Below are 13,999 nucleotides of genomic sequence, written 5' to 3' on the forward strand. Positions count from 1 at the left end.
TCTGGAATACTGTGTCCAGTTGTAGATATCACAATTTAAGATGGACATTGATAAGACAGAACATGTCCAGAGAAGGGATAACTAAGATGGTAGAAGGTATAGAAACCAAACCTTATGGGGACCAGCTGAAGGAACTGGACATATCTAGCCTGCAGAAGAGAAAACTGGGGAGCGATATGGTAGCCATCTGTCAGTATCTGAAATGCTGCCATGAAAAACATGGAGCAAGTTTATTTTCTGCTCCTTTGTTCTGAACCAAAGGATTCAACTTAGTGGGGGAAAGGAGATTCCAAATAACCATTAGTAAGAACTTTTTCATAGTAAGAGCTGTATGACAGTTGAATGGACTACTTTAGAAAGTGGCAACCCTCATTCATTTTTAAACAGAGATTATAAATATGACCATCTTTCAGAAATGTTTCAGTAATAGATTCCTCCACTGGCAGCACATTGGACTGGATGGCCCTTTGAGTCCCTTATCATACTGTGATCCTTCAGCAAGATGTTATGAGAAAATCTCTGTGTCTCAGCAAATAAGAGCAAGTAAGGTGATGCCTGCCAGAAATGTTTACACAATTCAAATAGTATCTTCTTTCAGTTTTGCTTATTTCATAGTCCTATTGTGTATTCGAAAGGAGCAGATATCTATGAATAATGCAGTTTCTTGTGCATGATTGATAATGGGTTTATTGCTCCGGCACTCCGAGCATGTTATTGGATATCCTATCAGCCCCATTTTCCTAGGGAAAACTGCTGTCGAAACATGACATGTTTATCATTGCAAAGTGCAGAGAGTTATCTATGTGGGAAAGCTCTTTACTATGATCATCTCCTATTGAGCCTTAGGTACATCATTCAGGGTACATGAGACGATAGCTGTAAAAAAGTACGTATCACTGAAAGGGTTCCCTGTTTTAAGGAGTTTCTTGTCTCAATGAATATAGACAGAAAAAAAATGATGGGGAGGTTCAAGTTCTTGTTGCTTTTACAAAAGAATCTAATTTATGGTCTTTCAGTTTATAAATAAAAGTGCAAATATATATTGTCAGCTTCCTTTTAATGTTTTGAATTATACACATATATATAAATGTGTAGAGCTAGGAATGTGTATACAGTTGGCCCTTCTTATACACGGATATTTTATATACAGATTCAAGCATACGCGGTTTGAAAATGTCCAAAAAAGTATAAATTTCAAACATCAAACCTTGATTTTCCATTTTTATAAGGGATACCATTTTGCTATGTCATTATATTTAATGGGACTTGAGCATACACGGATTTTGTTATACACGGGGGATCTTGGAACCAAACCCAGCATATAACAAGGATCCACTGTACTTGAAAAATGAGCACTATTTTTCATTAAAAGTTGAATAACTGGATAATTCAATAAATTTGTACAAGAAGAAAGAAAGAAAGAAAGAAAGAAAGAAAATTAATTGATGTGCCACATGGGACATACGCATGAAGAAGTTGATTCTGAGTAGATGCAATTGAGTTATTGTAACATGTGGCATGAGTCCCAAAATTATGCCTACTGTACAAAGTGGGGTTTTTTTAAAGGAAACAATTATTGAAGAGACGATTGTTCTTGTTTGGTCTCATGCACATATTTACACAGATGCCCAATGCACAAAGACGTCTCAGCTATGTCCAGGTTTCAACTAGAGCAGACCACAGAATCAATTGTAATTCAGTGTGTAATTTCAAAAGATGAAGCAATGTTACATATACAATTTTTGGTGTTTTTTTTATGAGAGTTTAAAATTTGGCTTTCTATTTGTTTAATCAGAGGATACTTTAAAATATGCATTAAATAAAATGTTAAAAATAAAAAAAAGAATTTAGCAGTATTATCTTAACAGCAGTGAGAACAAAGAAACAAAGTAAATGCCATCACACTTGAAGGATCAAAACTTCCCTAAAAAGAAAAGACGTGAAGTTCATCTGGAGAAATAAAATTCTCATGCCTAAATTTGCTATGCTCATAGTAGTTTTGGGTCTTTCTTCAATTTTGCCTTCCACAGATAGCATTCCATCTGCTCTAGGAGCCTTCCACACTACACGGTTTCAGTACTAGGATTCCACTTTAACTGCCACGGCAACATCCTGTGGACAATTGTGATTTGAAACATAGGGAGAGGTAATCAGAATGATACCATAATACTCTCCACAGCCATTCTCAGAGCATACAGAAAACTGACTGGCATTTGTAATGATGCATGACATTGCAACACTTTGGGAAATCAAACCACTGTATCAGGAAGGCAACATTTTCAATGATAGCACTATAGCACAAAACATCAGAAGCATCTGAGGAAAAGAAATCACTCTACAATCACAGTTTGAGCAACAGATGAAAATAAATGGACATGTCAAAAGGGATATCCAAAAATGAGCCCTAAAAGTAGAACCATAAATGGGAGATGCAGGAATGAAAAGGCAGAAACTATTCTGGAACAGAGCGAGCAATTTTGGCTTTTCCTAAAGTAGACTAGCCAGAAAAAAAATGTTTGGTCAGAACCCCAAACCTTTAATTTCCAGCACTGAAACTCTGAGGCAAAACCTCAGCCCTCAGAACGTCCTGTTGTTAAGTTTGAAGGCCATACCAAGAACTGACTCACCACTTTGATCATTAATCATGCTAGATGGATTAAGAGGGGGAATTCCTTACCTTGGAAGGGTGACGTCAAAACTGGTATTTTGATTGGCGACAAAGTCAGCACATGGCATGGCTGCAGACTTGTTGATGGTCCCTGAGGGGTGTCGGCATCTAATGACAACATGGCTGCTGCAAATGCAATGGTCTGGTTGCTGCCAGCTTGCTTAAGGCAACCACCTATGGAAGAACCAGACATTATTTTGATTATTTTCACTCAACACTGGGCATCTCTGACATACATATAAAATTTGTCATTTTGCTCACCAACCTGGCAATAGTTTTGTAAATGTCTAATGATAGATTGTACCATTACTATTTCTGCCTCACCGGCATAATTTCATTTTTATGGCTCAGGAACACAGTTATGATCAAAGCAGGATGTATCACCAGTTTTCACATCTTTTCTATGATGCCCCAGATATCAAGAAATCAGTGTCTTCAAAGCTAGGTGATGAAAGATATAGTTCCTCATTTCCTGAAACTTTTTTGTTGTTGTTAATGTAGGGAAGGGAGAGGTGCAATCTCACAAGTCACAACTCAAATATCAGTGACTGGAGCATATACACTGGGAGGACTAGGACAGTGATGGTGAACCTATGGCACGCGTGCCAGAGGTGGCACTCAGAGCCCTCTCTGTGGGCACATGTGCCATCATCCCAGCACAGAGTTTGCCAGAGTTTGTTACTAGAAAGCCAGAGGGACATGGCACTTTGCAATAATAAGTGGGTTTGGGGTTGTAGTTTGGGCACTCGGCCTCGAAAAGGTTCACCATCACTGGACTAGGATATGCTATTTGATGCAACACACAAACCCATAACCTTTAGCGTATGGGATGGCAATTTCCAGATGATGGGAGTCTCCATCTGCTTTCCTCAGAGCCTCAGAAAGCCATACTAACCCACCACACATACAGTATATAACATCCCTTTATCAACTTTTGGTCACTTTCATGTTTTGGGGGGAGGGGGAGTAATGCTAAAGGGCCACATACAGTCCTTGGTGTAATTTCATGAGGCTCTTTCTATCATTTCTTGGAGGCAGGGGAACCCATAGAAGAGCTAGCATGGATGCAGCAATGGAATGAGTGATGGAGTTCACTGCAATTTATCACTTTGGACCACTTACAAAGGAGATTGACCCCTTCCCCAGAAACAGCCTTCTGGAAAAAGAAGGGCATGTGGCAGAAAGAGAAAAGGTAAGTGTACACATGTGCATATCTTAAAAGGAGAGAGAAGGAGAATAAGGAGGAGAAAATGAGAGAAGATGTTTTCAGGGATTGAAAGAGGCAGAGAAAAAGGGGATTGACAGGAAAAAAAGATAAATAGAGAGGGGGTGTCAGGAAGGAAGAAAGTGTGACAGACTGAGAGGAAGAAAGAGAAGGGTGTCAAAAAAGGTGGGAGAAAGAGATATTCCCCAGACTGAAAGAATGAATACGTAGAAAGAGAGACAGAAAGTTGGTTGACATAAAATGGGAGAGAACCTGAGAGTAAGAAAGATAGAAAGAGGGAATAGGTTCACAGAAACACAGGAGAGGTGGCTCCAGCCACCTTGGCCTCCAGTCACATGTGCTTTTGGCTAAGGTCTCATCCACTATCAGCATACAGCCTGTGACAGATCACTCTAGGAATGCAGCTCACAAGAAAGAAAAAAGTTTCTATACACCAGTCCTTTTGGAAGATCAAATGTACCTGCCATATGTCCAAGCTAAATACTATTTTATTACGTTTTATTCTAAATTTGTACTTGTGTAACCTGTGAATAATGTCGTTATTTTGTGGCCTGATGTAGCTTTTTGACAATTAAAAGAAATAAAGTAAATCTGAGGCAACAATAAAAATAATCAACTGCATAATTTTTAAACTTCTGGAATAACTAATATTTGGAAATATTCTATTTGTAGCTGTGGCTCAGTTTCCAAAACAGCATTCTAAGTAAGCCATAAAACCACTTTATACATCATATTTTTGGTATGCACCTAAAAATATAAAGCATGAATGTCATAAATGTGTATTTTCAAAGACATAAATTATTCAGACTGTACACTCACCAAGAAGCTGTGGCTGACTGCAGCTCTTGCTGAGGTTTGCTTCTATGTGATGTATTAAATGGCTCTTACATTCTCTTTTGAAATGCAATAAATGAGTACATTGACACAGTCTCTACCTTTCAAGAACAGAAAAGATCCTGCTAAGTGAGTCCTAGAAAAGGCAAGAGTACTGTTGCAATAAAGAAGAATCAACCTTTTCCTTCTTAACTTTTACCTTTTACTAGACATAGAAGGAGACCATTGGTACTTAATCATGGCTAAGTATGCTAAATAAACAAGAAAAGAGGTAGTAAAATTCTTGAGGAAAGTTAATTTGACAAACACCAGCTGTTACCCCCTCTGCACTGAACTCTGTATTCAAAAATTAAGCAATCATTAGCTTATTATGTCGTTTAGCGAATGTTTTCAGTTCAGGCAGAAATCTGTTGGGCATTAGAAAGCCGGCAAGCAATTTTGCAAAGTGTCCTGCTTGATCTACATCATGACTTTAAGCAATTCAGAGCAATGGTTTAGCTGCTATATTTTCTTTCAAAGATCAAAGATCCCTAATATTATTCCTCTCATTTCATACCAGAATGTTAGGATAATCCAAAGTCAGTCAATATAGGACTTTAATACTGAACTGGCCAAGATATGACTCAGTGTCTAAATAAGGGGCCAAATACAATTGCTAGTTTCAACTAAAGTAGACCCACTAAATGAGAAACTTCTTGGTAAGCCAACATTTATGAAAGTTATGAAAGTAAATAAAATAAAATCCATTCATTACATGGATTTAGTTTAGAGCTGAATCTAAGAACCAAATTATGGGCCCTTTCAAAATTCCACATAAAAGGTAGCAAGACAGAAAAGGTTATAGCTTCAGGAAGGTGGTAAGAGCAGTATTAACTAACATCCTTAAATTTCTACTTTGTTAAGACTTCTGGATCACTGATTGGATCACATGACAAATATCATGTTTCAAAAGTAAAAATAGCTAAACTAAAATTTGGAAAGTTGTCTGACTATCATTGACCATACTTTTCAAGGCTAGTTCATGCACTTCAGTTCTTTGTGGGTTTCTGTGGTTTTAATGCTAAATTTTAACTAGAGAAATCAATACTACTCTGTGGCCAGCATGTTTGCACAGAACGCTGTTACCTTCCCACCAAAGTGGCACATTTCTCTTTTTAATCGTTATTGAAACTTTGATTAGAAAAATTAAGATGGAAAAGAATCAGAAGGGAGTGAATAAAAAATAAAAGCATATGCTGATGATTTGGTGATAAATTTAGAAAATCCTTTGGAAAACACAGAATATCTGATGAAGGTATTAGAAAATTTTGGAAAAGGGTGTAAAGTATATTTAAGTAAATCAGCGGTTATAACAAAGAATATGAAGGCAAATGAAGACCTAGTGTTACAGGAACATATGGGTATGATAGTTAAGAAACGAGTTAGATATTTGGGAGTAGAATTAACAAATAAATCAAATGAACTGTTTGACAATAACTATGCTAAAATATGGAAAGAAATTAGAGGAAATCTTATAAAATGGAGTAAATTGCACCTCTCCTTTCTAGGTAGAATCTCAGCTATCAAAATGAGTGCGCTTCCAAAAATTCTCTTTTTGTTTCAAACTTTACCAATATCAGAGAAAATATTTAAAATTTGGCAACGTGATTTGATGAATTTTATTTGGGAAGGAAAAAAGCCCAGAATTAAATTAAAAGTAATGCAAGACACTAAAGAGAGAGGAGGTTTGGCTGTACCCAACCTTAAACTATATTATGAGGCAAATTGCCTAGTGTGGCAAAAAGAATGGATGATGATAGCAGACAGAAAATTAATAGAATTAGAATCAGAGGGTCTCAAATTTGGAATGCATGCATTTTTACTTTATGAAAAAGACAAGGCAAATAAAGCAATAAACGAACATTGTATTAGAAACTCTCTGTTAAACATCTGTAAGAAATATAAAGAAAGAACTGTGATTGGCTTACCGAAATGGGCCTTATCGCTAAAAGCTTTATATAGAACGGAGATGTATAGGGAAGGAAAATGGACTACATATAAAGATTTATTAAGGATAAAAGATAAGAAATTTGAGCTTAAAGCGCATGCAGAATTAAAATTAGCAGACATAAATTTAAATTGGTTAGAGTACTGGCAAATTAAAGGAAGAACTAAAGATGATTTAAAAGAATGGGGAATATTAGATAAGAAATCTGAATTAGATGACATATTATGTATGAAAGAAAATAAAAGAGGGCTTATGGGAAAGCTATATAATTTATTATTAGCATGGTATACTGAACAGGACGTTATTAAAGAAACAATGATCAAATGGGTAAAAGACATTGGTCATCCTATTAATTTAGATATTTGGGAGAAAGCTTGGAAACAAAACATTAGATATACTGCGGCTCAAAATCTAAAGGAGAATTGGTACAAAATGTATTTTAGATGGCATTTAACCCTGGTAAAATTAGCCAAAATATATAACAAAACAAACAATCTCTGTTGGAAGTGCGGTGCCGTAGCAGGTTCTTTCACTGTTGGTGGTCTTGCAGGAAAGCGAAACAGTTTTGGAAAGGGATAACAGATGAGGTAAATATTATTTTAGGAATTAATCTGGAAAAAAAAATACCAGAAAGCATTTTGCTGGGGATGTTTGAGGAGAAGATGAGTAAAAAATATGGCAAAATCTTGACATATATGGTTTCTGTTGCTAGGATCCTATATACATAAAAATGGAGATCTACAGAAATTCCCAGGGTAGAAGACTGGATCAGCTACTTATATGACATGATGCAGATGGATAAACTTTCTTGTAGGATGAAAAATATTCCCTGGGAGGTTGTATCTGAAGAATGGGAAAAAGTACTAGATTATATTAAGAAGAATTGGAAAGATTCACTAGTAATATATTAAGATAGTAGAAAATGTCTGATTCTCTTCTTGTGCTATATATTTTTTTTCTTTTCCTCTTCAAGTAAAAAATCTGCTAGGATAAATGTAGATAAGAAGTACTCTTTCACTTGTATTTTGAATGTTGTTGTTTTTTTGGGACCAGCATTTGATATATAGATTAGAATGTTCAGAGATATGAAATTTGTCTCGCAGTTAGTAAACTAGAAGAGTTTGGGAATGTGTACAGTTATTCGTAGAATTTATTGATTACATTAGAGGATCTTGATAAACAACGGGTAACATGATATAACAGAGTGTTTAGACTTCACAAAGAAAAGGCGGAGAAAGTGTGGTTTGTTAGAGGTAAAGTGTATAAGCAAATACATGGAATGTTTGTTAATTTTAGTTGATGTGTGGTAGAGATAAGTTAAATAGGTGTGGTAGTATATGTTGTTTATGTTGTTGCTTTTGTTTTCATTTTTTTCCCTTTCCAATGTCGTCATTGTTAATATTGCTGTAAACAAATATATATTATAACAAAGATTTAAATAAAAAAATAAAATAAAAAGTTCTTTGTGGGTGACTGTGGTTTTAATGCTAATTTTTAACTAGAGAAATACCTATTATTATCATAACTATTGTAAATGGTAGGGATCTGTAAACTAAAGAAATGTCTAAAGGTAAAATAAAGGTTTTCCCTTGACAAGTTTGCCCAGTTGTGACTGACTGTAAGGAGCGGTGCTCATCTCTGTTACTAAGCCAAAGAGCCATTGTTGTCAATACTACTATGTGATCACGTGGCCAGCATGTCTGCACAGAATGCTGTTACCTTCCCACCGAAGTGGCACTTTTTACATGCTTCTGAACTGTTAGGTTGGCAGAAGCTGGAATTAGTGACGGGAGCTCAGTCCATCACGTGGCTCCTGGGCCTTGACCAGCTGAGCTCCTGATATTGCAATCATCAGTCAGCGTCTTAACCACTGAGACACCATGTCCTACTAAAGATGCGGTGAAATGTCTAGGGACACAATATTAATGGAAACTGGGCTATTAATGCAGACCAAGCCACCCACTGGTGGGGTAGAAGACATTTTCATACCAACATCATTCTCACATGCTACATTATAGTAAGTATAGTATAGTAAAATATAATATTGTTCCCCCAATTCATACATGAATAGCATTTTTATTGGAGAAAGGAGAAGAGAACTCTTGATGCACCACTGAAGTCATCAGTTAAATCAGCTCCCATTTGGGCTTCATATTGCAACCCATTTTCTCCATCCTTCTGAATTTTCTCATCCTCCTGAATTAGGGAGCCCTGGTTGTGCAGTAGGGAGCCCTGGTGGCACAGTGGTTAAATGCCTGTACTGCAGCCACAAGGTTGTGAATTTGATCCCATGCTGGGCTACTCAGCCTTGCATCCTTATGTAGGTCGCTAAAATGAGTACCCGGCTTGTTGGGGGCAATTAACTTACACATTGTAAACCCCTTAGGTAGTGCCAGTTCACTGATAAGCAGTATAGAAATGTACTTGCTATTGGTATAATTTAGTAGCAGATTTTCAGAATGTACTCTGTATTATCGGTTCTGCTCCTCTCTCTATATACATAGTTCCATCCTATGTTCTTCTGAATCTTTGGCGGGATACAGACGGGCAAAAAGGGGTGTATTCATGACGTCATGAAGGTAGAGCCTTCAGACGGGCCTTACCTGAATGCCGCCATGAACACGCCCCCCGCACGCCCCAAGCGGGAAGATGCGGCATTAAAAAGGTGCTGGTTTTCTCCGCTTCTTTTCCGTTTGATGCGCAGCTGCGCAGCTCCGTCTGTAAGCTGCTGCACCGGTACATCAGAATTGCTACGCCGCTAATTTAAGTTGCCCATTTAAAAGCTCCGAGTCAGCTGCGTCGCATAATGAGTCGGGGTCCTGGAACATGCGCAGTTTGCAGTCAGGCTTTAATTGCAGCGTCAGCTGCCATGCAGGTGTGGAAGCTGCAGCACAGCTGCAGCGCATTTTAAGACTCGTAACCCTAACCCTAACCCTAACCCTAGAGCAACATGTACGCATGCGCTGCTTGGAAAGTTTGGACTTTAAAGTGAGCCCCTACACACATTCCTGTGCCATTTTCACCTAACAATAAAAACCGCTAAAACTGTAAATATTTACATATGTACAAGGGAGGTGATGGGGGATGGCAGGGGGACAGCAGTGGCAGCGGCGACAGCTGTGGCTGTGCATTGCAGATTCAGCAAGAGCGCGGGGACCAAAGGAGAGGAGGCATCCATGATGCTGGTGACACTGGCAAAGTGCAAGCGTACAAGGATGCCAACACCAGCTGATCACCAGCTGGCAGGAGACCACCATTGTTATTGGGCAGAGCGGGGAAAAACGTTTTAAAGGGGCTTGGGCACTTTAAATGTGCCCATAGGCTTTCTGCCGCCGCCGCTTAGCGCTGCAGCTGCGCAGCTGCGCATCCGCCAGCCGGCAAAGGAAAAAAAAAGCCCCGTTTTTGGCCGCCCATGAGGAAGCTGCCTCTCTCTTTGCAGCGTCCTCCGAGGCGGCGGTTTGGAAACTCTGGGTCTGAAATGGCCCCAGGTGAGGCGTCTTCACTGCCCCCCATGTGGAAGCCCCATCTCCTGAGCCAAGCCCCCCGGGGTGGGAAGTCTGGAGGCTCCGTATTCAGCAGAATACACCTCCAAGACGTCTTCCCCTGCCCATCTGTATCCCGCCTAAGTCATCTGGAAATGCTAGAAAGTGACTTTTGCATGCAAGAAACATGGGTAATGCAAGACTAGTGAATTGTCATAGGCATGAATCAAGGACCTCAATAGCACATTTGGGGTGAGGTCTATGTGTCCAAAATCTTTGTGTGTGAGTAGGAGGAATTTTGATTTAGGATGCAACTATCCCTTCTCTCCTCATGGACTCAGAGAGTTATACCATACGATGTATCATATGAGCTAGGTTCATCCAAAAGAGATGTTATACTCCAAAAGTTGTTGTTTCATTGCTTCAAATAGAGAAAGTGTGGACATGATGCTGCAACTGGCATCTTTCATTAAATAACAGGACAAATAATAATAATAATAATAATAATAATAATAAATTTATTTGTATCCCACCTCTCTCTTTTTGAGGATCAAGGTGGGTAACAACAAACCAAATAACAATTATATAAACAATAACAAAAAATTCCTTAATCACCTCAACCCTCCAACCCTCCCTCCCTCACATAAGATAAAACAATAAAATCATATAATCCACAATAACAGATTCATACATTAACCAAGGTGTTGGTTATACCTATAAAGCCCTACATGGCTTGCGCGAAAGCTCACAGGCAGCCAATATAAAGATTTCAAGATAGGTGTAATACGGTTGAATTTAGATGTTCCTGCGACCAATCTGGCTGCTATATTTTGAACCAATTGCACCTTCCAAATGTGGTACAAGGGTTGCCTCATGTAGAGCTTGTTGCAGAAACTGAGATGAGAGGTTACCAGCGCGCGTACAACCGTTTCTAGGTCCCCCCATTCCATGTAGGGTCACAGCTGGCATATCAGCCGAAGCTGATAACAAGCACTCCTGGCCGTTGTGTCTATCTGAGGTGATAGATGAAGTGACGAGGCCAGAAGCTCCCCCAAGCTGGAAACACAGTCCTTTAGGGGACGTGTGACCCTGTCCAGGACTGGTGAACATATATCCATGCTTGGTTTAGGGTTACATATAGCGAGTACCTTTGTTTTGTTTGGATTCAATTTAAGTCTATCTTCCCTCATCCAATCCATTATTGACTTCAGACAGTCATTCAGAAGGGAGATGCCATCCTTGCTTGCTGAAGCTGTCCAAAACATAGAGAAGCAAATTTGGGTGTCATCAGCATACTGATAACACCCCACCCCATGTCTCCAGATTATTTCATCCAGCGACTTCATGTAAATGTTAAATAGCATGGGAGACAGAATGGTGCCCTGAGGAATGCCAGATATTAGCTCTCTTTTAGGAGAGCAAGTGTTTCCCAGCATCACCATCTGGAACTTACCTGAGCGGTAGGAAAAGAGCTATGGCAAAGCATAGACCCCAATTCCCAACTCTTTCAGGCGTTCCAGAAGGATACCATGGTTAATGGTATTGAAGGCCGCTAGCAGGTCTAAGAGCATCAACAAAGCTACACTTCCCCTGTCGATGCCAAGATGGAGATCATCAACCAAGGCGACCATGGCAATCTCCACTCTGTATCCTGACTGAAGCCAGTTTGAAATGGATCAAGATAATTGTTTTCATCCAAGACTGCTTGGAGTTGGTTTGCAACTGCCCTCTCAATCACTTTGCCCAAAAACAGATGAAGGGATACCAGCCAATAGGTGGATTTATCCACGAGATCAAGGGAAGGCTTCTTTAATATTCGTTTAACCACGGCCAGTTTTAGACAAAGCCACATTGTGCCCCTGGACTGTAAGTGGCAGCTCTAAATTATTGTTCTAGAGGCTATATTCAATAGCTCTCAGCCTTCTTAGTTAGAGAAATTAGGCTGTTACACATTATGACTCTAAAATGGCCACATCAAAAATAATTAACTTGGAGATTTCAGCTTTTAGGATGACAACATAACACTGCCATCTTATGTGTGCCTACCCCCCCCCAAAAAAAAAATTCCCACTGAGTCCAAGAATATTTGATTTTAGGTAAATACTACATGAAAGCTCATTAAATTAATAAGAGCATTTACTATGGTATGAGACGAGTCAAGGTCCTGCAATATCTGGCAAACAAGTAAATGGTGGTAGATTAAAGTGTTTTCCTATTTGACACAGGTAAGCTGGGTAGGAGACAGGTGTTGTCTTTTGTGCCTCTGGAGACGAGGCTGAACAAAGGTGTGCATGTATGGATTTGCACAGTGCTCCATGGTGGACACAGAACAAGTGGTTGTAAAAGCATGCCCTGCCCAAACCCTTTTTGCTTGCTTGCTTCTCTGCAACCACTGCAACAATTTAGTGCAGATATAATTTGTCAATATAGAGATTTTATTTAAATGTACAGAACTGGTAGGCAATGGAATGAAGGTGTTTTCCCTCACTTTATAGTAGGGATGCAGTATTAGAGGACAACAGTGCCTCACCAGGAGACCCTGGAGTGGTCACAACCACAAAAACAAGTCATTGTTTGTGCCCACATTCTATAGGGTATGTAGGGAGATTTTCTACTTTAAAACAAAACAAAGTGATTGTAAGCCCAGGAGAGGCCTCCTTTACAACATGACACAGAGGTCACTTCCAGTTAATTCCCTGTTTTCCTTTTTGGTTGTTTTATTTTTTTAAGGCCACTGCTGAGTCTAAAATGGCACAAGGGATCAAGAACAAGGTGAAATTGCCTGGAGGGAATTACAGGACAAAGAAGGAAAAAAAACAAGGTTGGAAAAATTGATTTTTGGAGTTCGTAAATTTTGAACCCCCGGGGACCACAAAAACAGCACTAGACAGCACCACATGGCTCACAAACTGCCCTTTGATAATCTCTGCTGTATACGGTTTCATTAAGGGAGTGATGGTAGGCTCAATGGTAGGCCAGGGCAATCTCTAGGTTTGACCTTGATGGCTATGGAGGCCAGACTGCTATCATACTGTAGAATTCATACAATTTGACACCACTTTACCTGTCATGGCTCCATCCTATGAAATTCTGAGATTTGTAGTTTGTTGTGGCACCAGTGTTCTATAACAGAGAAGGGTATCTACCTCACAAAGGTACAGATCCCCAAATTCCATAGCATTAAGCCATGACAGTTAAAGTGGTGACAAATTGTATTACTTTTGCAGTATAGAAGTAGCCCCAGACTCTCATGGAAGGAAATTCTTTGGGGGCTTTCTTACAGCAAACATTTGAAATCATAGGGCCTGAGCAAAGATAAGTTATTACTGTATTTTGATTCAGCAGTAAGTGAACCTGACAAATCTCTGCACCTCTGTGCCTCAAGGAATGGTTAGTTGGAACCAGCACTTTCAACTGGAAGGTGGCTGGCCAGACATAAAACAGGTTTCTATTCCCATTGGGCTGAAACCCTGTGGCATATTCTCCCCTGTCCAAATTCAAAAGGATTTAAACAAGCAACTCAGCCCCAGTCCAGAAAAAGAGGATCCAGAATCACAATCAGAGATGCAATGAAGTCAAAAGCCAAATCCTATCAGTAAGCAAATCCGTTCATACCACAGAACTCTCAGCCAAGGTCAAAACCATTCACAGTCAGCAAGCCAGCAGGGCAGAACAATATCAATACAAGGATAATCTCATGGCAACCAGTACACAGACCGAAATCATAAGCAGCAGAGTAATCACAAGAGGTGTCAGGAGTAGAAAGTTTGACAGACAATGACCAAACAGAGTTAGATTCCCCC

The 13,999-nt window shown here is 39.3% G+C and overlaps 1 protein-coding gene across 1 annotated transcript in view; it reads right to left on the reverse strand.

Annotated features, from left to right (window-relative positions):
- The window catches only part of TCERG1L (transcription elongation regulator 1 like), a 233,788-nt gene that overhangs the window by 194,778 nt on the left and 25,011 nt on the right, over positions 1–13,999 (reverse strand). Inside the window, exon 4 of the mRNA XM_089510167.1 lies at positions 2,678–2,842. Within this exon, the coding sequence (XP_089366293.1) occupies positions 2,678–2,842 (165 nt within the window). The remainder of the gene's footprint in view (positions 1–2,677; positions 2,843–13,999) is intronic.

This window comes from Sceloporus occidentalis, unplaced genomic scaffold, assembly GCF_023333645.1.
Source record: "Sceloporus occidentalis isolate IW3139 unplaced genomic scaffold, rSceOcc1.0.p SCAF_2, whole genome shotgun sequence".
Taxonomy (NCBI): Eukaryota; Metazoa; Chordata; class Lepidosauria; order Squamata; family Phrynosomatidae; genus Sceloporus; species Sceloporus occidentalis.